The 19,662-nt window shown below is 28.5% G+C and overlaps 7 protein-coding genes across 8 annotated transcripts; 5 read left to right on the top strand and 2 right to left on the bottom strand.

The window, feature by feature from the left end:
* Window positions 1-109: 109 nt before the first annotated feature.
* OCT59_005436 (uncharacterized protein) lies at window positions 110-1,889 on the bottom strand (the record flags this gene model as incomplete). Its single annotated transcript, XM_025320663.2, has 6 exons — window positions 110-486; window positions 551-919; window positions 996-1,237; window positions 1,302-1,564; window positions 1,690-1,744; window positions 1,817-1,889. The coding sequence occupies 6 exons, from the start codon at window positions 1,887-1,889 to the stop codon at window positions 292-294; spliced, it is 1,197 nt and encodes a 398-aa protein (XP_025170886.1). The 3' UTR covers window positions 110-291.
* Window positions 1,890-2,865: 976 nt separating this feature from the next.
* Window positions 2,866-4,359, top strand: OCT59_005435 (uncharacterized protein). The gene is made up of 7 exons (XM_025320662.2): window positions 2,866-2,972; window positions 3,034-3,081; window positions 3,170-3,220; window positions 3,299-3,341; window positions 3,438-3,679; window positions 3,755-3,895; window positions 3,975-4,359. Exons 1-7 carry the CDS (start codon window positions 2,901-2,903, stop codon window positions 4,029-4,031), a joined length of 654 nt encoding a protein of 217 aa, XP_025170885.1. The 5' UTR covers window positions 2,866-2,900; the 3' UTR covers window positions 4,032-4,359.
* Window positions 4,360-5,939: 1,580 nt separating this feature from the next.
* OCT59_005434 (uncharacterized protein) lies at window positions 5,940-7,544 on the top strand. The gene has a single exon (XM_025320660.2). The coding sequence runs from the start codon at window positions 5,997-5,999 to the stop codon at window positions 7,347-7,349; it is 1,353 nt and encodes a 450-aa protein (XP_025170883.2). The 5' UTR covers window positions 5,940-5,996; the 3' UTR covers window positions 7,350-7,544.
* Window positions 7,545-8,051: 507 nt separating this feature from the next.
* Window positions 8,052-10,211, top strand: OCT59_005433 (uncharacterized protein). Its single transcript, XM_025320658.2, has 9 exons — window positions 8,052-8,159; window positions 8,220-8,384; window positions 8,459-8,547; window positions 8,615-8,660; window positions 8,909-9,076; window positions 9,153-9,419; window positions 9,497-9,535; window positions 9,613-9,682; window positions 9,760-10,211. The coding sequence occupies exons 1-9, from the start codon at window positions 8,086-8,088 to the stop codon at window positions 9,808-9,810; spliced, it is 969 nt and encodes a 322-aa protein (XP_025170881.2). The 5' UTR covers window positions 8,052-8,085; the 3' UTR covers window positions 9,811-10,211.
* A 677-nt stretch (window positions 10,212-10,888) lies between these two features.
* Window positions 10,889-13,684, top strand: OCT59_005432 (uncharacterized protein). Its single transcript, XM_066138360.1, has 12 exons — window positions 10,889-10,986; window positions 11,052-11,211; window positions 11,280-11,377; window positions 11,460-11,645; window positions 11,733-11,876; window positions 11,949-12,060; window positions 12,143-12,209; window positions 12,281-12,475; window positions 12,559-12,772; window positions 12,844-13,070; window positions 13,153-13,317; window positions 13,383-13,684. The coding sequence occupies exons 1-12, from the start codon at window positions 10,909-10,911 to the stop codon at window positions 13,594-13,596; spliced, it is 1,860 nt and encodes a 619-aa protein (XP_065997506.1). The 5' UTR covers window positions 10,889-10,908; the 3' UTR covers window positions 13,597-13,684.
* On the bottom strand, window positions 13,591-17,051 carry OCT59_005431 (uncharacterized protein; the record flags this gene model as incomplete). The annotated part of the gene is made up of 16 exons (XM_025320657.2): window positions 13,591-13,906; window positions 14,003-14,068; window positions 14,142-14,288; window positions 14,359-14,671; window positions 14,747-15,054; window positions 15,133-15,230; window positions 15,305-15,404; window positions 15,479-15,541; window positions 15,609-15,666; window positions 15,741-15,761; window positions 15,847-15,942; window positions 16,023-16,101; window positions 16,242-16,377; window positions 16,695-16,785; window positions 16,851-16,905; window positions 16,997-17,051. The coding sequence occupies 16 exons, from the start codon at window positions 17,049-17,051 to the stop codon at window positions 13,676-13,678; spliced, it is 1,917 nt and encodes a 638-aa protein (XP_025170879.2). The 3' UTR covers window positions 13,591-13,675.
* A 171-nt stretch (window positions 17,052-17,222) lies between these two features.
* Window positions 17,223-18,208, top strand: OCT59_005430 (uncharacterized protein; the record flags this gene model as incomplete). Of its 2 annotated transcripts, XM_025320656.2 has the most annotated exons (6): window positions 17,239-17,256; window positions 17,349-17,430; window positions 17,500-17,579; window positions 17,678-17,733; window positions 17,809-17,865; window positions 18,038-18,208. In XM_025320656.2, 6 exons carry the CDS (start codon window positions 17,239-17,241, stop codon window positions 18,129-18,131), a joined length of 387 nt encoding a protein of 128 aa, XP_025170878.2. In that variant the 3' UTR covers window positions 18,132-18,208. The 2 variants fall into 2 exon arrangements, with proteins under 2 accessions (XP_065997505.1, XP_025170878.2); XM_066138359.1 differs by lacking the exon at window positions 18,038-18,208 and having other exon boundaries at window positions 17,223-17,256; window positions 17,809-17,944.
* Between the last annotated feature and the right edge of the window lie 1,454 nt (window positions 18,209-19,662).

Below are 19,662 nucleotides of genomic sequence, written 5' to 3'. Positions count from 1 at the left end.
AGGAAAAGAAGTACTTTTTAAGAAGTTAAAAAAAGCTAACCAGTAAAGTGAAAGAAGTGTTAAGGTAAAAGAAGAACTCAAAGAAACTAGAAAAGTGCATAAATTTTTTTTACATATATGGTTCAATTAATTTAAAGTTTATTACACGTGATAACATACAATATACATAATATAAACAATTCTCTTTTTTAGTAAAATAATATTTTGCCAAGCCATGCTTAAAGTTCACGTGATATCTAAATATAACATTATTTTGTACCTCTCCTGATTTTTTGTTCTCCTGATTTTTATTTATAGATTCTGATTTGCAAAAAAATCTCTCGACCTTTGGCAAACTTCTTTATTACATTTAGGACACCTTATTGTTAATTGAGTTGACATAATTTTACCAGATCGTAGATGATCTTTAACAATATTTGCCATTGCTTCAACGAAAATTGGATCATCGTTTAAAGATTCTGCACGTTTTAATCCCGTGATTCCAGCCTATAAAAAAACTTTTTAGCAAATTAAATTAATAAATATTAATTTTTATATATTTTTAAATTACCTTTTCAGCTTCATGACCATATTCCAAATCCAATTCAAAAAGTGTTTCAATATGATCACTTGTAAAAGCTATAGGAACAAGTAAGATATCATTATGACCTTTTTTACCAAGTCCAATTATTGCTTCATTTGTTTGTGGACCCATCCATGGTTGTGGACCAACTTGAGATTGCCAAACTAAACGATATGGATTAGAAAATTCTAAACGTTCCATAACTCTATGTACTGTAGCTGCAACCTCTGAAGTGTATGTATCACCACGATTGACAACAACCATTGGCAGTGAATGGGCTGAAAATAATAAAACTACTTTTTTTTTAACATCTGAAGGATATTGTTTAAGAGCAGTTTCTATATGCCTAGCAAATGCCTGATTAAATTATTTTAAATTTTAATAAAAAAAATATTGAAATAATAATAATCTCGTTGACAAATATGATTATTACCTCTATTAATCCCGGATGTGTTGGCCATCGATCAATAACACTCCATTTAATTGATTGTTCAGGATCTATTTGTTCTGATTTTCTCCATAATTCATTTAAACTACTTCCAGTAGTTGAACAAGAATATTGTGGATACTGTGTAAAAGCAACCGCGCGTTTAACTCCATCTTTCTTCATTTGTAGTAGTGTATCTTCGGTTAAAGGTGGTGCATACCGAAAAGCAATATATGATTTATGTGGGGCTATAAAAGAATTCATTAGAACTTTATTAAATAAACTCTCTTTGTTATTTAATATAACATTTACCATGTTCTGGATTTATTTTATCTAATAATGTTTCCATTGCTTTTCCTTGTTTCTCAGTCCAAGATAAAATAGGAGAACCACCACCGATTTTATCATATTGTTCCTGAATTTTAGGTGTTCTTCGTTTTGCTATAATTGGAGCCAAGCGAGTTTGAAATGGTATAGGAATAAGATCTGGATCCAGAAAAAGTCTCGTCAAAAAATCATTTACTCCTTCCAAAGTCGATGGACCTCCAAGATTCATTAAGACAATTCCTGTTGGGCTATTTTTTAAAGGATTTATTGAACGTGTAAATAACTTTTAAAAAACTATAACTTGACCGATATTCCCTTGTATCGTACAAAATAAGATATTCTATACAATATACTTTCTTATTTTAAAACACACCCTTTTTTGTCATTATCTTTTTGCGAAGTACCGGTAGCATAAGACCTATTAATAACTGTGTCAACGACAAGAACTTGGATTATTAATTTAAATATAAAAACTGGCATTCGGTATTTCGGTTACTCACACACATTCAAAACCGACTTGCACGAGGAATTTACAAAAATGGAAGTATTTCTCAAAATGCTTCGAGAATACATTATGATAAAATAACAAATTTAGCTTATTCCAACAATTTTTCTGAGAATTTTGGGTATATGGCTTATGGTTATATGCCGAATTGCCGATTGATCACGTTGCAATGCATTGTGCACAGTTTTGGTAATTGATGATCCCAGTTGAGAAGTTTTCGCTACTGTTGTAATAAGTTTCAACTGATTCGAGTAAGATTCGAGTTGGCTTGGGTTTTGTGATAAAGTGTTATATCAGGTAATGATTCATTTTCTATAATCTATTCCATTGTTTAATGTTGACATTCATCCGGAGTTAAATTAGAATAAGATTTTTGTAAATTTTGTTTGATAAATAATTCCTTTCCAGTTACAAATTGTATAGAGTTGTTTGTTTTCATTTAGCATGCCTAGTTAAATTTTCCACCTATATGCTTAGTCTTTAAAATTTTACTAACGGCATCAAACAAATATTCTTTTTATCTCGTTATTTTATACTCTTGCTACAGAAGAGTGTTTTGTATTTCTCATTTTTAGTAAAGATCTAAAGAAAATAGAAAAATTTAATATGATTTTGAATGGTCGATTAAAGAAACCTTTTTAAAAGATTCAGCTCACATTTTATTTAAAATATAAATATGATCAAAATTGATTTTTTTTTTATTTTTAAACGAATATTTTTTAATGATTTATCATTATGTTCTTTGTCCTTTAAATCCCTTATCTATTCCTATTAATAATATTGTAGCAATCCGGGCTCATTCACCATATTAAAGATTAGTTTTTTTTTATTATAAAGCGATATAAACTTACAAGGTATTTTTAATTTTATCACACTCAAATCATAAATTTAGCCAGTATTTTCTGCCGGAACTACAAAAAAATTGACAATTACGTGAATTACATAAGCAAGTGTAAAACTTCCCCCTTAAATCTGTGAATTATTTAATATAAGACCTATGCACAAATATAAACGGAAACTTAATAATAATTTTTAACGAACTTTATAGCAAAATTTTTTTTTTCTAAAAAAACACAAAAATGTCTTCTACACGTTGGGGTGGTACTCCATTATGTCCACGTTGCCAAAAGGCAGTGTATATGGCTGAACAGGTAAACTTTTCGATTTTGTTATTTTAACTATTCTGGTTAGCTAATAAGTTTCTTTTAAAAGGTTATTGGCCCAAATGGTCCATGGCACAAAGCGTGTCTTACTTGCATTGTAAGATTTAGCATTTTTACATTCATTCCATGATTATGTTATTTTCAAATAATTTTCTGATAATAAAATTGCCTTTTATTTATTCTAGGACTGTAAAAAACGTTTGGATTCTTATACTCTTGCAGAACATGAAGGAGAGGTTAGTCGTCCTTCGTAATTCTAATAAAATGTTGAGAATTCTAAAAATTCTAAAAAGAAATTTTGTTATTTTCAATAGGCTTATTGTAAAACCTGTCATGTACGTCGGTTCGGTCCAAAAGGTAAAAAATTATAATCATAAGTTTATTTATTTATATTTATTTATATACTATTTGTATTTATATTTATTTAATATTCTGATAAATTGCTAAATTTAGGTTATGGATATGGCTCGGGAGCTTCTTTCTTAAACACAGACAGACCTATTGAGAAACCAAATAGTAATGAACCCATCTTGGATAAGTTTTCTCAATCGCCACCTAAATCACCAATAAGTGCATCAACTGGATTTTTCAGTACTAGATCTCAATCGCCCAAAAGTTCCAAACGTACTTGGACTCTCCCAACTAACAATGATATATGCCCACGCTGTTCAAAAGCTGTTTATGCAGCCGAATCGGTAAAATTTACGATAGCATATATACTTTTCTTATTTAATCCCATTCTTATACGTTATATTCGTTATATTTTATAGGCATTAGGTGCTGGTGTTAAATATCACAAATTATGTCTACGCTGTGTTAATTGCGATAAGCTTGTGAGTTCCTCTAATTTAGCAGACCGAGAAAGCAAGATTTATTGCAGACCATGCTATTCTAAAGCGTTTGGCCCAAAGGTATTTTTAACTTTATTTTTTTTTTCTTTGTTTTTTTTTGTAATTTTTTGATCATTAATAATCCATTATTAAATTTTAGGGCTACGGATATGGTAATGGTGCGGCATTTTTGACTACTGAAGGTGCAGCCACCTGATTTTGCAAACATTATTATTATTCATTAATGGACTGTTGAATTACAATTTTGACAACCGAAAACAAACATTTTTACTTCATTTTTGAATATCATTTTTTAATTTTATGTATTTATTTTTACTTGGATGTACATTTATTTTTTAGTTGCTTATTTTATTTATTTCTACATTAATTATGTAGTAGTTTTATATATATATCACATATGTAGCATGTATTTTTATTATTTTTAATAACAATTCGATAGGATTGGCTGGTCTTTTGTAACTTTAAACAGTATGTAGTATTGTATCTTGTTAGTAAAAATTGAAATAAAAAATTTTTTTACTACAATAATTATCGACCAATCAAATTTGAATCTTCTATATATATTGAAAAAGTTTAAAAAATTTCTTTTATCATAATAATGACTTCAATTTTACCTTCTTCAAATTGGCAAAAACTTAAAACGGTAAGTAAAATATTTTTTTATTTGTCGAGTTAAATTTTCGTTTGTCTCATGAATTTATTTAATAGAAAATTGCTAAGGAAGAAACTGAGAAAAAGAATAAATATAAAAGAAAACGTAATGAAGAAACAGAACAAAAGTCTAATAAAAGTATAAAATCTAGGTAATTATTTTTGTAATAAACATTCTTATTTTTATGAAAAACATTTTTAACGAAATCTATTATGTGTAGTTCAAAAGCTTCAGCAACGCAAGTAATAACAACAAAAGAAAGGAATAAAATAGACGAAATATGGTTTGACGATATTATTAAAAAAGATCTTGGCAAAATAAATGAATATTCCTCTAAAGAAAGTTCATTGATATCTGAAGTTTCTTCTACGAATAATAAAACCAAGTTAGTATTTATATTAACTTATTTTATATAAATATTTTCTATTATAATGACCAAATTTTTAATGAAATAATTTTATTTAATAGAATTGGAAAATATGTTGCAATTGATTGTGAAATGGTTGGAGTTGGACCTGATGGAATTCAATCAGCTCTTGCAAGGGTAACAATAGTAAATTATTATGGCGTAACAATATTGGATAAGTATGTAAGACCCATAGAAAGAGTTACTGATTTTAGAACTGAAATTAGTGGAATTACTCCAAAACTATTAATAAATTGTAAGTAAAGATCATTTAATTATAACTATCATTTTTAAATATTCATTAGTTTTGTTTTTATTGTTAGCGCACGATTTTAAACAAGTTCAACAAGAAGTTTATAATATAATTAAAGATAGAATAGTAGTTGGACATGCTCTTCAACATGATTTTAAAATGTTAATGTTAGATCATCCACGTAAAATGATACGTGATACTTCATTATATGAACCATTTCGTAAAATTGCTAAAGGAAAAACACCTTCGTTAAAGCGACTTGCAAGTGAAGAATTAGGAATGACAATTCAAACAGGAAAACATTCCTCAGTACGTATTTTTTTTTTATTTTTCAATGTAATATGTAATATTAAGTTTTTTTGTATTTTTATAGGTTGAGGATGCACAAGCTTGTATGATGCTATATCGTAAACATAAAGAACAATGGGAACAGTCTGTTCAAATAAAATATTATAAGAAATTAAAAATTGAAAAATCAATGAAATCAAATCTCACAAAATAGGGCGGTAAAAATATAAACAGTAATAATCAACATTATTAATCCATTAAAACTTTCGACAAATTCGATAATTATAAGTCTTGAATAATATTCGATAATTAACATACTAAAAAAAAAATATCAAAAAAATTTAATAAAAAAGCTTTGTATACTTAAAATATTTTTATGATTCTTCTTTAATGCTAAATTTTTTTGATGCACAAAGTGCATGAATCTGAAAACAAATGAAGCATGATAATTAGACGCAATTATTTCCCGAGATTTATACAAAAATGGCAATTTTGTTTACATACTGATAAACTTTTTAAATTCAATAACTTCAGACCAACAATCATTCGTTCTCCAATTCAAATGGACACGTCAAATGAAATAAATTTATTGACAAATGCATTATTCAAAACTTTGACAGCGCCCGAAGGCAAGATTGTCGAGTTTCCGGAGCTAGAGAACACTTACGTTCAAAATAATGACTCAACTTTAAATATACAATCGGAACAAACTCCTCTGGTAATAAATATCTTTGACTTTGATGGGACTCTGTTCTCTTCGCCAGAACCAAACTCTGCCATATGGGAAGGTCGATTGGTAGGCCTTTTGAAGAATGAAAATATTATCTTCAAGGGGTGGTATCAAGACAGAAGGTCACTTAGCTTTGGACCTCAAGAGATGCAGAATGGATTGGAAAATAGGTGGAATAATAAACTTGTTAATATTGTTAAACGTTCAATGAGAGATGAAAATACTTTAACAGTTCTATTGACTGGCCGTAATTATGATGAATTTCATGAATTGATCACAAACATGGTTGAGAGAAAAGGAATGCGTTTTGATGTAATGGGATTTAAACCAACTAATAATATTATTGATTGGCAAAAATATTACAAAACTAATATCATCGGAAAGATAGGAAGGGATATGTATGAAGAACTTATTATGAATCAAACAATTACAGGAACGCAGAAATTGAAAACGAAAGAATTCAAGATGAATTTTATTAAAGATTTAATATCACATCATCCTCCTCCAATTTCAATCAATATATGGGAAGATCGTCCTAATCATTTTAAAGCTTTCGAAACATATCTTGAAAAATTGAAATCTTTTGGAAAGATTAAGGAAGGAACTGTTTATAAAGTTTTTCTTCCAAGGATTTATTTAGAACCCTTTAGAGAATATGAGATAGTAATGGAAATGATAAAAGATCATAATTATAGATCCACACAAATTCATTTGGGAAAAATTGGAATTGTAAGAAAAATTCAATACGCGGGAATATTTTTTGATCAACAAGTGATTGATAAATTGAAAAGAATATACCCTCCTCCCAATGTTAATGGCGAATGGGTTTTTGACGGACCATACGTTCTTATTAAAAAAAATGTAAGTAACGAATGGTTAAAATCACATTGTGAAGGAAGAGGAGCTATCGTGACGATGAAAATTACAGGTTTTGGTATATACCAAAATCGTATTTATTGCTTACGAGTAAGCGAATACGAAAACAGTCTAGAAAAAACTCCCATAGGTATGCGTTGTGGTAAATTATTTAGTGATTGCCCGGAACCTTTCATTAATTTTGCCCATGTAAAAGGTACTGAAGGATTTCATAACACTGAAAGGATTAATTTTGATTGGATAAAATATGATAAACAGATTGTAGTTCAAGGAATAATTGCTGCAAAGTACATTCTTGGTTTAGAATAAATTATCGTAATTATGATTTGTTTGGATTCAAAATTTATTAATGAAATGTTTCTATGAAAATATTAGCCAAAAAATCTCATTTTTACCAATTGAAATTGTAGAAACATAATGACTTCATCATTATTTAATGATGTTCTTTAAGCTGCTTATTCAATAAAGCTAAAAAAAATTGAATAAAACAACGATAAAATGTAAACAAATTCGTAAATTGGAAAGATTTGAAATAACAATTATCATTTATCATAAATACCTTTAGGATTACGAGGATCAGTATCATAGGGAGGGTCTGTGATAAACATAATTCCTAAGTTAACCCATTTTTCTCTAAGTTAATTAAATTAAAAAATTATATCTTACTTGATTGCATTGAAGTTTCAACTTTGTTCAAAGAGAGCCATACAATACTTGCAGCAATGAAGAAATGAGACATAGGTTTTGCAATTTGAGTTGGATACTTAGGTCCAAATAATGAAAATAATGACATGTTCGCTTTTTCTTTCTGGAGACGATTGTTTATAAAAAAATGGATTTAACTGCAAAAAATTTTATTCCTCGGTGAAGAATGTGCATCATATAATCAGGAATTTCTTTTTTAGTGTGCATGGTGTCACAAGATTCATTAATCCCTTCTAAAATTTGCCACTTTACTAAAAAAAACCCGGTATATAAATAAACCCTTTTTTTTAAATAATCTTCACTTTCATCTCGGATATAAATAAATAAATATATATCAGTCATGTCAGAAGAAACAACAAATATATTAAATATAACAAGTTCAGCTGAAAACCAAACCGAACCACAGTACAATAAGTATGTTCCAACTATATTTCTTTTATTCTAAAAACTGAATTTATTTTGTTTTGCCTTTAGCCCTACTGAAGAACCTATTTCAAGTCCGAATAATGATTTCGAAAAACAACATGGCACTATGGCACTTATACTTTTAGCTGCTTTATTTGGTTTTCAATTCTTAATACTTTATTGGAAATCAAAACATTACCGATCTTTTCAAGCAGTTACTTTGGTTGGTTTATGGTTAGTAACTGGTGATTATTTTACTCGTTCTTCCGTTAGGCATTATTGAACCATTTTTTTTTATTTGATTTTAGGCTAATACCGATGTATTTCTTTGGACTTCAAGCACATTTTTGGAGATTTCTATCAATTTGGGTTTTATATTCAATTGCTAATTCATGGGGTGAGAATATTTTATTCCTTGTAAGTTAGGTTGAGATATTCATTTGGTTAACATATATTTTATATAGTGTTATATTTGGCATCAAGGAAACCGTTGGATCATCAGACACCAAGGTATTCACTACAAAATAATTTTTAATTCACTATAGGCCAGAATTAAATTTAATGGAAACAAGATTTATTTAAATAAGTCAAAAATAACATTTAAAACTATCTTTGACCCTTAAGTAAACTTGCAGAATAAGCAATAACACTGGTCGAATAATTATAAATCAGTATATGCTCTGATAGCTGATTTATAACTATTTAATAAATTTACATCAGTTTATTATCAATATTCTTATATCAATAAATTTTTTTAGGCTAGTCTATAAATGGTTTTCGGTTGTATATAAAGTATCGTATGCAATTGGTATAACAGGATATACTATTATTATGTTGTACTTTTTCGGGTTTGTACAATTATTTTATTCGGGTACAGATGGATTTGAATTAGGGGCAATACTTTTAAGTTATGGTTTATATTTCGGGTATGTTGATTTTTTATTTCTCTAAAAAAGCCAAAAAAGGAATTATTTTCTGACGAATTAAATTTATTTACTATAGAGTGTTAGGTAGAGATTTTGTAGAAATATGTACAGATAGAATGGCATCAACACTTGGATATTATAATAAAGATGGATTTCCAAGAAGACATTTAAGAGCAGATATATGTGCGATATGCGGAGTTGCGGCTTCTAGAAGTAATACAACAAATGACAATGAAAAGGTCGATCAAAATCATGTATTTCAATTAGCTTGTAAACATGTTTTTCATGATGAATGTATACGTGGTTGGTGTTTAATAGGAAAAAAGGATATTTGTCCTTATTGGTAAATATATATTTTTTATACATGTATGTATATATGTATATTATGTAATTAATCAAAATGATTTAAATGGTTTATAGTAAGGAAAAAGTCGATTTAAAGGAATTTAAAACAAATCCGTAAGTTTATAATATTTTAAGCAAATATTGTTTGTAACTCTATATTAATTCTAATATGTATATTCAATTTATTATAGATGGGATACTCAACAACAACTTTATCTTAGTTTGCTTGATGGTGTAAGATATTTAGTTGTTTGGCAACCTGTAAGTTCAATTTTATTTGTTGCTCGATTTTCGCAAAATGTTTCGCTGAAACATAACTAACCAACAATGTTTTTTAGGTAATTTTTGCAGTTGTACAATTAGCTTATACTTTATTTGGTTTAGAATAAGAATTAAAATAAATTAATAGAGCTTTTGTAATAATGTTAGATTCTATTATTTCTTGGTTATTTCATTAATATACTGTGTTATTTATTTAGTGAAAAAGTATTTATTAGGATTTTTATTATAAATTTCTTCCTTTTTTTTAAAAAAAAAACACTTATTTTAACTTAGTAATGTGTAATTTCTTATTTCATTAAAAATTTTAGTAATCATGTACAATCTTTTACCTCTGCTAATTTTGCCGCAGTAGATCTTTTGGAAGATGTGTGGGAATTGTAATATAGTTAACATATTATAATGTAAGAAAAAGGGCTCTAGACGTTTCTCCAAGTTTCTCCCTTATTGCAATGACTGTACCAAATTTCAATGAAGATAATAAAATATGACAAAATGATCATAATTACCTTAAACTTTTGATTAAAGTACCAAGTTCCACAAAACCTGCAAAAACTTTCTTTTAATGGATAATATGTATGAAACTAGTTCTTATTTACATCAAGTTTATGGATAAGGTCCAACGCTATGGGTACTTTAACATGCAAAAACTAATCATTTTCAATCATTCAATCATGTTCATAGGTTTCAATAGCTATAATTTATTCTAATTTATTAACTGTATCTAATCTAATGTTAAATCGCTTTTTTTAGTGTAATTTCGGTATCAAACTTTTTCTTATTTCTACCAATTATCGTCGCTCTTAATCATCATTATGTATGTATACGTATATATATATGTTAAATTGAAACTTATAATAAAAATATTTGACAAAAAAAAATATTTAATCATCAAAGAAACTCTTATTATCAACTACGATTTATTTTATCTTATTTTTTTCCTAAAAATATAATTGCGAAAGTTCATAATAATCTATAGGATTCATCAAAAAAGAAGCTTTTAGTGTTGGGACTTTTGGGGATGTTAAGGGTTTGCCATGATGATTAATGCTGGCAAATCTGTGCTTTGATTCTGGTCACATAAAATAGTATATTCTTTATGGGTATAGTTTAGTAAAATAATGTAGCCAATCAGAATTCATAAATATATATATATATAAGTTTCTCGATATCAGTTATCAAAAAATTAGTCCCAACCCAATTTCATAATGGATTTGTTTAAAGTACTGGGCAGTGGAGCAAGATTCAACAAAAAACGATTTACTGATGACATTTCACTGTTTGAGGTATTTTTATTTTAAATTGATATTAATGTATATGTACTATATTTAATATTCAATTTTGATTATAGCCATCGAATAAATTAAGGAAAACTAATGATACCTCAGATACTCAAATGGACATTATGCAAGAAATTAACTTCTTTCATAATAGTAAAAGTGCTATAGATGAGACATTAGGTGTAACTAAAGACAAGAAAATTACAAAAGATGTAGAAAAAGATCAAGAAGGTTGTTAATATCTAATTCGAATATATTTTGAGATTAATCTGAGTTAAACTGGTTTTTCTTTTCAAAAGGAGAAGAAAGTATCAATTGTTACAATGATGAAAATGAAGACGAAGACGATCAAGCTGAAGAAGAACCCTTAGTCAAAGATCTTAATTCTATGGATGATGTACTCACTATTTTTAATTTTTAATTAATAGTGGTTTTTTCTTTTCTTATTATATTTGATTGATGCCCTTCATTTTTTATAGGTTAAATCATTTCGTAAACGACATCGAATTCACATTTACGGAACAGATATTCCAAATCCATTTAGCTCATTTGATGACCTTGAATCAAAATATAATTTTCAACCATATATTTGTAAGAATTTAAAAAACTCCGCATATGAAAAGCCAACGCCAATTCAAATGCAAGCCATCCCAATCATGATCCATGTATGAACTGATTCCTTTGGGATTTTTTGCTATTTAATCTTCTTAAGACATATTTAACTTAATACAATTTCTTAATGAATGTTGAAGGGACGTGATTTAATGGCTATGGCACCTACCGGGTCAGGTAAAACGTTGGCTTATATTATACCTATGTTGCATGATTTGAAAGGTCCAGAGAAAATAGGTTATCGTGCATTAATTATTTCTCCAACTAGAGAATTGGCACAACAGGTTTTTTTTAACCCAATTTTACTTTTAAGTTTAAATTTTTTAAAATTTAATAATTCATCTTAATTTGATTAGATATATAGAGAATTCAAAAAAATGGCTGTTGGTAAAAAATTTAAAGTATGCATGTTAACAAAAGCGACTGCAGCTACACAAGCACAAACTCCTCACCTAAGAGAAAAATTTGGTATGCCTTATCTTGAGTATTTATTTGTGGATTGTTTTATTCTAATTGGTTATTTTTTAACCGATCAAATTTGATTAATAAGATATTTTGATTAGTACGCCGCTTCGCTTAGTTCATGCAATTCAACAAGATATCATTGAATTAAAAAAGTAGGATTACTTACAATAATGGTTTACATTCTTTATTAGTATTTTAACTTATATTGTAATTTATCATATAGTGTACGTCATTTGATTTTAGATGAAGCAGATAAACTACTTGAATTAGGTTTTTTAGAACAAACGGATGAAATATTTGCGGCATGTTCTAATGTTAAATTACAAAAAGCCTTATTTAGTGCAACATTTCCTTCAAGTGTTGAAACATTAGCAAATGATTTTATGAAAGATCCAATTAGAGTTGTAATAGGTCTAAAGTAAATTTATATTTTTTTATTTTTATTTTTTTTTTATTTTATTTTGGTTTTGTACCAATTAATTTTTTTTTTTTCAACTGTAGAAATGCTGCAACGGAAACAATAAAACAAAAACTTTTATATGTAGGACAGGAAGAAGGAAAATTAATTGCTGTTCGACAGTTAATACAAGAAGGATTTAAACCGCCAGTATTAATTTTTGTGCAATCAATTGAACGAGCAAAAGAATTATTTCATGAATTAATTTATGATGGTATTAATGTAGATGTTATACATTCTGAAAGGACAAAAGCTCAGGTAGTTTAATGTATTTCTCAACTTTTTATTTGACATGAAGTTTTATGTAACGTAATTTTATTTTGTTGCAGAGAGATTCAATTATATTAAATCTTAAACAAGGGAAAATTTGGGTATTAATAGCTACAGAATTAATGGCTCGTGGTATGGATTTTAAAGGTGTTAATTTAGTCATAAATTACGATTTTCCACAATCTGTACAAAGTTATATTCATAGAATTGGTAGAACTGGTAGAGCTGGTAGAAGTGGTGAAGCTGTAACTTATTATACAAAGGATGATGCTCCTTATCTAAAAAGGTAAAAACTTTTTAAAGGTTAAATTTTTTAAATTGTATTCTATTAATAGTTTCTAATGGAGATATATCATATCTTATAAAAGTGTTGTTAATGTAATGAAAGAATCAGGTTGTGAAGTACCTGATTGGATGCTTCAATTAAAAAATCCTTCAAGGGAATCTAAAAAACGATTACGTAAGAAACCTATAGAACGTAAAACTATAGACACAAGATCTACTTATGACCTTAAGAAAATGATACGTAAAAAGTATGTATCTAATTATTTATTGTTGCGTTGATTTTTTAATAATTAATTTCCTTTCCTTTTATTAGAGAAATTATTGAAGCTTCAAAAAAACGAAAAGCTCGTAAGTTGGCTATTGCCTCGGATAAAAATGAGGATATAAATAAAGGTGATACCATTTACGGAGATAAAAAAGAAAAGAAAGATAAATCTAAAGGTGATAATAATTCGAAATATGAATCAAAATCGTTACTTTCAAACAAGAAAACAAAACAAAATAGTAGAAAAAAAAAGATTAATTAAATAAATATTTGTTTTAAGCTTTGTTATTAAAATCATACAATTGCAATTTAATATAAAAAAAAAAGAATAATATATAATTTTAACCCTTAAAAACTTGATCTAAATATTTAGAATAATCATATCCATCATTCACGCCTTGACTGGATGGCATAGTTTCTTTTAAATATGATACAACGTTTTCTGGCAATAAAGATCTTTTTAAATCTAATTCAGTAACAAAAGGTTTATCTCCCGCAACAATTTTGAATGATTGTCGAAGTTGATCTGGTGAAGTTTTATCTTCTGTTACATTAATCATATAGATAATAAACTAAAATTATAAAAACATAAATTAGATTTCATTAAAATATATATTATGCTTTCTTGCATGCATAATCTTTGCATAAAAGATAACTTTATAAATTACCTGTTCAAAAGTGGCTTCGGATTGCCCATCAGTCATTTGTTTGAATGTAGCTTCCCATTCATCATCCTAATAAACAATATAAGTAATTGTTTTAATAAATTATCAAGTCATTAAGTTTATAAAATGAAACATAACACACATTATGGAAAATGCCTAAACTAGCCAAGGCTGCTTTAAATTCATAAGTATTTAACGTATTTGTAGAATCTCTATCGAAATGCCGGAAAGTGCTTTCAAATTCTTCTAATTGTGCGGGGGTTAAATTTGTCATACTTCTTGACACAATCTTTTTAATAAAATGAAAAAATATGAGTGACAATGCTAAAATAATAATATAAAATAAAATACATAGTTACCTGATTTTCGATAAATGAAGATTTCTTATTAACAGATTGTTTTACAAGCTCCAGTTCGAATCTCAAGTCATCTACTGAAAATACAGTATAATCATTTTCTTCTATATTAGCTTCACGACATTGAGCGTCAATTTCTTCAATACGAGAAAGAGAATTATCCAAAGATCCTAGTTTTACAGAAAGACCTTTCACGGTTTCAAGTTGAGCATCTAATTCTCCATCTAATTTAGACAATACTTGTAGTATAGATTCCAAATTTTTCTGAAAATTATTTGCTGATTGAGCAAATGATTTACGAAGGTTTTCCTTAATACTATAAAAAAATAAGTAAATAAATAAATATTTATATAACACTCGATTTTATAATTCTTATTATATAAAGACTTACTCTCTAATTTTATCATTAATTGATTTGTATCTTTGAACTTCAGCAGCCAATAAGCCTTGCCATACTTTATCTAGGTCGGTTAAAGTTAATCCAGCGGGAGGGTGATAAGGTTGTAATTCATAAGTTTTAAGCTTGGTCTGAATATTTCCAAGTAATGAATCTAAATCACTTTTTTCAGATACCCATTTACGTTTCTCTGAACTTTTGTAATTATTAAATTCAGCAGATTGACGTTTAGCATCAGAATAACTTCCATCGAAACGTGAATTGGCCCAGACAGTTTTCCTATCATTAACATTTTTCATCAACTTAAAAGACAATCATTAACAAATTAATTAAATATTTTACTCTAAGAAGATGTACATGTGATTTTATAAGTATAATACCTGCTCGACGCGTCGTTCATAATCATGTTCCATATCCCAAGCGGATTGCATAACTTCTGCAAATTTTGCTACTCTCCTTCCAGCAATTTCTACTTTATCTATTTATCCAAGATATAGATTAAAAATAAGCTACGCAAGAATTGTACATAATTCAAATAAATAATCATCTGACCTAAGTGTGAGAAAGCATGAAAATATAAAGCAACATAGGTCATAATTGATCGTTCATCGGGTTTTTGAATATCACAAACGTCTTCTACGTCCAATAATTTCTAAAAAAGAGAAAAATATAAGCTGAGATATATAATAAGATTTCAAAAAGGAACATATAAAAAGTTCTAAATACCGCTATGTCAAGATGCGTTGCTGCTACATCAAATGCTAAGGCGGTATTCGCATGACGGTTCGACTGTATTGTGTATTTCCAAATTAATTTAGCAAAATTAATATCTTAAATTTTAAATTACTTAATTCACCTTGTCTAATGAATCATAATCCAATAAATCGGGACGATGTCGATGTATTAATGCACAGCTAACAAGCAAACTTTAGAGTAAATTTTCCGAATTCGTAATTTTTGACAATACAGATAATAATGTTTCACTTACAATGCTAAACCGTCCTGCCAACTCATTATATCAAATTAAAATACATCTTAAAACAATATCGTAATAAGAATTTATAACGTCTAGGTTTGGAAACACTTATTTTTACCTATAAGTAAAATCACGCACATCAACCTCGGCATAAGGAGCTGTCTTTCTTTGACACCAAAGTAATAGACCTTCCTTAGCTGTAAGTCCCTCCTCACTATATATATATTTTTTTACCAAGTAAGAATCAAGTATTTATAATATAAATGCAAGAATCTTATTGTAAATTATGCGAACCTAATATCAGCAATCGTGAATCTCAAAATAATAGTCCAGATCATACCAAGAATAAGTTTAAGATTGGCATCAACAATATCTAACGATGAGAGTTCATTAAGTTATAAATACAAATAATTTATTATAAATTGCGAGATAATAATCTAATAACCCAAAAAACTCCCAATTCATATACAATTTACACGATTGGAATCTATGCTTTAAATAGAATCAAGTTACCTTCAGCACCTATATTAGTGAGGGAAACGCCTCTATGTTTGATAAATTCTAATGCTTTATTCACATTTTCAACTCTTTGAATGCGCATTTTTGGATTTTTGTTATATTTGCCGAGAGAAGTATCTCCAATAATTTCCTAATTGAGCAAAAGAGGGATTATTGAATTATAATCCTTATTGAAGATGTAATATAATAGTTCGCTTGTAATCATAAAGCAATCAAATCAAATCATCAATTAATATTCTGTTGATAATAATCAATTAAGCGATTCGAATTAATTTGTTCTATTCAAATTTAAATATCAAGATCAATCTTTATGTTGAGCGGCAAAATATCAACTTGATGCCTCCTAAGCTGCAGGATTAACTGACAATTTTTGACGGAAATTCATGAAATATTATAAAGTAATTGGATTCTGCCAATTTGGATTTGGATTGCTCCAGGATGGCTCACCAAAAGTTGAATTAATCGAACTCCATCGGATATTTCACGATTCAAATCGCTAATTGGAGTTATATCCTTTATAGTCAATTTACTGTTCACCCTGTTAATAAATCATCAAAATTAATTTGCAAATCTAAGCGATAACTATATAAAACAGAAATATACCATTTCGTAAAAGTTTTCTCTTGAATAGTCTCCCAAGTTCTGTCCATAACCTTCGCTATTTAAAATCGAAAATTTATAGAAATGCGTTGAAAAACAAAAAGGTACATGTCTATTATGACTATCATTTTATATAAACTGAGAATTACCAGTATCTTCAACGACCTGTTGGGAAGCTGGGGTTGGTTTAAAAGGTTGTGCCATTTTCATATAGAAAACCAAAGAAAATTTTTTCAATTTACAATAAAGTACTCGAATAGAAAAAGGAAATACTGTAAATCAAAAATCAACCTTGCATGATCTTGTATTGCCGATCATAATTTATAATACGCGGAAAAATACCTGCATCAAAATTTATTTTTTTTTAATTATTCGTTATTTTATGCGTACGATGAACGTTATTTCAGCGGTGAGTTTTAGGGAACGAACAAAAATATTTTCAGTTAGTATATATTTAATTCTTCAAATTTGAATTTTTCGCGTAAAATTTATTGCTTTCAGCTCGAACAAATCACCCCATTTTGTGAAAAATATCCACAATCAGCAACTCACCTTTCTCAAGTGTACCTTGACTTGACAAAAGGTAAATATTTATCTAATTTCGCATATTTTTTAATGAAATGTGTGTAAAAAAAAAATTTCTTTCTTTTAGCAAAAGCTTGGAAGGAGGTCAAAGTTATAGAAATTGAACCTTTACAAAGGTGTGTGATATTCGGCAACGCAAACACAGAAGTAATAATTGAGTAAAATAATTCTTTAAATATATATTTCTTGTTTTCCTTTTTTTTCGATGAATTCTCATTCTTCACTACATTCCATTATACTTAAAGACTGAAACTCAAATAATTGTTCCATGTTCCTCCTCTGAATCATGGTCAATTGAACGGTAATTAGTTTGACTTTATAATTTATATCATTATAAATACTAATGCTTAAACACTCTTTTTATGACTATTTACAGCATAACCTTATTATTCTCTTCGCTACAATCATTTTTGAACAAGCCTTCATATAAAAGGTTTGTTTCTTAAAAAAATATACACTAATATATACAGGGTTCTTCATGGTTTTTGTACAATAAATGAACATTTTAATATACATGTAAAGTGTGAATTATTCTAATGAGTTAAATTATTATTATATTGGTTTTACAAAAATTTTCTTTAAAATTTAAATATTTATATATACAGTGTTACTCTTGCCATCACGTTCCCCGACTCAACGGTGGTTTATTATAAAGTTCATGAAGGAATTGTTCCTCCAACTAATAATTGTGTCGGTTGAATTAAAGAGAAGAGCAACAAGACTGAAAGATGTTTGAAAAATGAATAAGATTAAATCTGAATGTTTAAATGTATGATAACAAAATGTCTGAACAAATCGCTTCTTTCTTAATTGCAATGTTAAACGAGTATCCCCTCCAATTGAATTAATAGATAAAATATCCAGTATGTGCCTTAATTTAATTATTAATCCATATGTTAATATTTATAACAGATTTAAAAGAAAAAATAAGAGTAAGAAGTAACGCCATAATTGTTGCAAATAATATAAAGAGCAACAATTCTACAGGATGTTGAAAGCAAATAGGATATAATATTATTATTCTACAGAATTTTGTTGGAGAAATATATACTACATATTGAGTTGAAAATGTAAAAGTATTTGGTGAATTGTCCCAAAATCAAAACTTTATAAATCCCATTTTGGCGTATTAAATAATTATAATATGCCAAACCAAAATAAAAATAAAGCAGAGAAATCGATGACCCAAATTTATTAGTTAATTAATTACATTAATTAAATAATTAATTTTCCATCCTTCATTATCTTGACCGTCGCGGTTGGGGTGGAGGCGGTGGAGGACTATTTATAAATCTTCTATTTCCGCCCCCATAAAATTGGCCATATGGCATATCACCATATCCACCATCATAACGCGGGGGAGGCGGTGGAGGTGGTAATTCACTATAAGGAGAGAGTCCAAAGCTCATAGGATGTATCATAGCATTATAATATCTAGGATCTCCTGTATCATACGGCATTCCATACACGGGATTAGCATTTTGCCCACGATTCCCTCGTGGTTGATATCTTATACGCCCATCTGGTCCAATTATTTGTTCTTCTTCTATTGGATATCGTCTTTGTTGTCTTTGCTGTTGCTGACGTATTTCACCATTATTAAGTCCTAAGAATTGTTGTGGCGGCTGTGTTTCCCGTCTTTTATTTCCACTATTCTCTTTTTTGCTATCTTCAATTGGAACCTGATCTCGAGTTCGTTTATTTGTAAGTGAATTATCAATTGGACTCGACGTTATCAATTCTTGTTCTTTTGGTCTTCGATTTCGAGATGCTCCTGTAGATGCTCCCGTGGATGCTCCCGTAGACGCCCCTGTAGGAGCCCCTGTAGATGCTGCACGGGCAGAATTTTCTGGCAGGGAAGAAAGTGATACTTCAGTTTTTTCAGTTTTCATTGAATTCAGAGGGGCATTAACAGGTAAGGATACATTCTTTTCTGTTGACGTTTTTTCTACCCTAGGTGTATTTATACTTTCTGTTATTTTAGAAATAGTATTAGTTGTACTTTCTCCCCTATTCATATTTCCAAATATCCAAATATCTGTTACAACGTCCGTTGTGTCATGTTCTCTTTTACGATGATGCGAAAATTTATCCATTCTAGTGAAATATTTATTACATCCATTCAATGTGCATACAACCAAACTTGTATCGTAAATGTTTGCTTTATAACCGACACAGTTCGTAATATCTTCTTCTGTCGTAGTTTCATCAGCTTCTACGGGCTTTGATG

The sequence above is a fragment of the Rhizophagus irregularis genome, chromosome 13 (genome assembly GCF_026210795.1).
Source record: "Rhizophagus irregularis chromosome 13, complete sequence".
NCBI lineage: Eukaryota > Fungi > Glomeromycota > Glomeromycetes > Glomerales > Glomeraceae > Rhizophagus > Rhizophagus irregularis.
This window is presented reverse-complemented; position numbering and strand designations above follow the sequence as displayed.

What these genes read in the sequence shown, in the direction of transcription:
- OCT59_005434 (XM_025320660.2), top strand. Translation starts at nt 5,997, where the DNA reads ATGGACACGTCAAATGAAATAAATTTATTGACAAATGCATTATTCAAA.
- OCT59_005433 (XM_025320658.2), top strand. Translation starts at nt 8,086, where the DNA reads ATGTCAGAAGAAACAACAAATATATTAAATATAACAAGTTCAGCTGAA. An exon ending in AGTTATGGTTTATATTTCGG is followed by an intron (nt 9,077 to 9,152) that starts GTATGTTGATTT and finishes TATTTACTATAG; the next exon opens with AGTGTTAGGTAGAGATTTTG. An exon ending in AAGGATATTTGTCCTTATTG is followed by an intron (nt 9,420 to 9,496) that starts GTAAATATATAT and finishes AATGGTTTATAG; the next exon opens with TAAGGAAAAAGTCGATTTAA.
- OCT59_005432 (XM_066138360.1), top strand. Translation starts at nt 10,909, where the DNA reads ATGGATTTGTTTAAAGTACTGGGCAGTGGAGCAAGATTCAACAAAAAA. An exon ending in GATGCTCCTTATCTAAAAAG is followed by an intron (nt 13,071 to 13,152) that starts GTAAAAACTTTT and finishes ATCTTATAAAAG; the next exon opens with TGTTGTTAATGTAATGAAAG. An exon ending in AAGAAAATGATACGTAAAAA is followed by an intron (nt 13,318 to 13,382) that starts GTATGTATCTAA and finishes TCCTTTTATTAG; the next exon opens with AGAAATTATTGAAGCTTCAA.
- OCT59_005435 (XM_025320662.2), top strand. Translation starts at nt 2,901, where the DNA reads ATGTCTTCTACACGTTGGGGTGGTACTCCATTATGTCCACGTTGCCAA. An exon ending in TTGCAGAACATGAAGGAGAG is followed by an intron (nt 3,221 to 3,298) that starts GTTAGTCGTCCT and finishes TATTTTCAATAG; the next exon opens with GCTTATTGTAAAACCTGTCA. An exon ending in ACGTCGGTTCGGTCCAAAAG is followed by an intron (nt 3,342 to 3,437) that starts GTAAAAAATTAT and finishes TGCTAAATTTAG; the next exon opens with GTTATGGATATGGCTCGGGA.